The sequence below is a fragment of the Arachis duranensis genome, chromosome 3 (assembly GCF_000817695.3).
Source record: "Arachis duranensis cultivar V14167 chromosome 3, aradu.V14167.gnm2.J7QH, whole genome shotgun sequence".
NCBI classification, from domain to species: Eukaryota; Viridiplantae; Streptophyta; class Magnoliopsida; order Fabales; family Fabaceae; genus Arachis; species Arachis duranensis.
Genome location: NC_029774.3, coordinates 122,660,808 through 122,663,163, shown reverse-complemented (window position 1 = coordinate 122,663,163; position 2,356 = coordinate 122,660,808). Strand labels below are relative to the sequence as shown.

General features: G+C 35.6%; 1 protein-coding gene across 1 annotated transcript; it reads left to right on the top strand.

Annotated features, from left to right (window-relative positions):
- The first annotated feature begins 442 nt into the window (after nucleotides 1–442).
- LOC107481044 (transcription factor MYB20) lies at nucleotides 443–2,088 on the top strand. The gene is made up of 3 exons (XM_016101253.3): nucleotides 443–684; nucleotides 774–903; nucleotides 1,073–2,088. Exons 1-3 carry the CDS (start codon nucleotides 552–554, stop codon nucleotides 1,770–1,772), a joined length of 963 nt encoding a protein of 320 aa, XP_015956739.1. The 5' UTR covers nucleotides 443–551; the 3' UTR covers nucleotides 1,773–2,088.
- The last annotated feature ends 268 nt before the right edge of the window (nucleotides 2,089–2,356 follow it).

Genomic DNA, 2,356 nt, shown 5'->3' with positions numbered 1-2,356 from the left:
AAATAATATTTTGAAATAAAAAGTGTTAAAGAAGTCAATAGTTATAGTTGAAATAAATGAGAATTAGTTTATACGGGCTGAAATAATAATGAAGACATTGAATGAAATGAATGAATGTTTAAGAAGGCAAAGAAGAAGAGTGTAGTGAATTGTAAGAGGTGTATTGGTCGGAAAATGTGAAGTAATTGGAGGGTTACATACAGAAATTGAGAATGGTGTTTACTGTTTGCAGGAATAGAGATAGATAGTGGAATGGAGTATCTCTATCTCACGCTTGAAACCCAAGCAAAGTAGGTTGATGAGTTGGCGCTTTCTGACCATGACCTAGCACGTGTGGCTCGTGTCACCTTCTCTAACCAACACCTGTCTTTTATTATTTATATCTCTAAATCAAAAATGCAAATTGAGATAGTGGGGCTTGATGACTTTTGGACTTTAGAGCAATTCAATTCTATTGCATTTGTGTATATATAAATAAGTAGGTGGTGCTGCTCTATCTCAAAGCTTCCCCTTGTTTATGTGCATATTCTTTCTCTATCTATATTATCATAATGGGAAGGCAACCATGCTGTGATAAAGTTGGGTTGAAGAAGGGGCCATGGACTGCAGAGGAGGACAAGAAGCTGATCAACTTCATCCTCACCAATGGCCAATGTTGCTGGAGAGCTGTCCCTAAACTTGCAGGTTCCCTTCTTATCATGTCCACCACATTTAATATTAATGTAGGAATTTGGATATGATGAAATTGAAATTGGAAAATGACTTTGATGCAGGCTTGTTAAGGTGTGGTAAAAGTTGTAGGCTTCGGTGGACAAATTACCTCAGGCCAGACTTGAAAAGAGGCCTTCTATCAGAATATGAGGAGAAAATGGTCATTGACCTCCATGCTCAATTAGGCAACAGGTGCTTCTTTCTATCTCCAAAGACAAAAATTTTGCACTTCTTTAAAGTTGACTGCATACGTTAATGATTAATAATAAAGAAAGCAAAATTTTTATGATAAGCTGTAACTTTCAAGTGGCTTTAAAGTCATTATTCCTTTTCAATAATAAATAGTATTCTTGTTTGGTAGGTGGTCTAAGATTGCTTCACATCTGCCTGGAAGAACTGATAATGAGATCAAGAATCATTGGAACACCCACATCAAGAAAAAGCTCAAGAAATTGGGAATTGATCCTGTCACACACAAGCCACTCTCTAATAACACCACTGACCAAAATCAAATCAAACCAGAACAACCACCACTTCAAGAGCAAGAACAAGATCATCATGAGTCTTCCATAATTGTTGAACCTGAAATTAAGGAGGCAGAGAAGCCTGAGGCAGAGGATCAATTCATGACCCCACTGTTTGAATCAATGGACGCAATAATGATGAATGGTTTCTGTACAGATGAAGTTCCAATTTTAGAACCTGATGAGATCCTTGCTCCATGTGCTGGTGATGCTTCTACTTCATCAACAGCAACAACCACTTCTTCATCATCATCATCATCTTCTTCTGATTCTTATTCAAATAATCCATCATCCAAGTTCCTTGAAGACCTTCTTCTCTCAGATTCTGAGTGGTCCAATGACAATAACAACAACTACTATAGCAGCATGGCCTTATGGGATGATGATGACTTCATTAGCAGTTTGGATATGCTTCTTAATGATGATTATTATGACAGTGACAGAAAACAGCAGCAGCAACCTTTTGATGCTTCACTGAATCAGTACCCAAGAATGATCATGGATTCATCAGAATCTTGGGCTTATGGCTTGTTTTGATTGTAATTTCAATTCCCATCCCCCTCTTCTTTTTCTATTTATTTCACTTGATCACAGCTTACGTATGTGCTTGTAAGTTGTTAAAAAGAATAAACAGTGAAACTGAATCCCAAATAGTTTGTTTAGTAATTAGCATAGAATATATTATCCACTTTCTTTTTCCCCAAAAAGAAGGGGAAAAGAAAATCTGTATATGATAGTGGAAACGTGTTGGTTTGTTGCTTCTTATGTTCAAGCCATATTTTTTATTTTCTCTATCTCTTTTGTCACACTTGAAATTTTGTGCCCTGTAATTGGAATTCCATATTGTTTCTTACATAGCAAGTTCAATAAATATATGTTTTGATTCCACACTTCATAGTTCATATGCTAAATAGGAACAAAGCCCAAATCAAATGCTAATTTACTAGCAGCAGTAAATTAAGTTTAATTTTAGGAACTAAATGATATTTAACTCTTGTTGCTACTAAATTACACTTGGTGTTTCACTATGTTAGCAATAATGAAAGATTACCAATTTGGGTGGCAAAATGTAATCATTTGAGATATTTCTAATCCAGGACTTAAACAGCTCAAAATTAATT

Excerpts from the sequence above, each read along its gene's own strand:
- LOC107481044 (XM_016101253.3), top strand. The coding sequence starts at position 552 with ATGGGAAGGCAACCATGCTGTGATAAAGTTGGGTTGAAGAAGGGGCCA. Across the intron at positions 685-773 it reads AGCTGTCCCTAAACTTGCAG|GCTTGTTAAGGTGTGGTAAA; the intron begins GTTCCCTTCTTA and ends ACTTTGATGCAG. Across the intron at positions 904-1,072 it reads CATGCTCAATTAGGCAACAG|GTGGTCTAAGATTGCTTCAC; the intron begins GTGCTTCTTTCT and ends CTTGTTTGGTAG.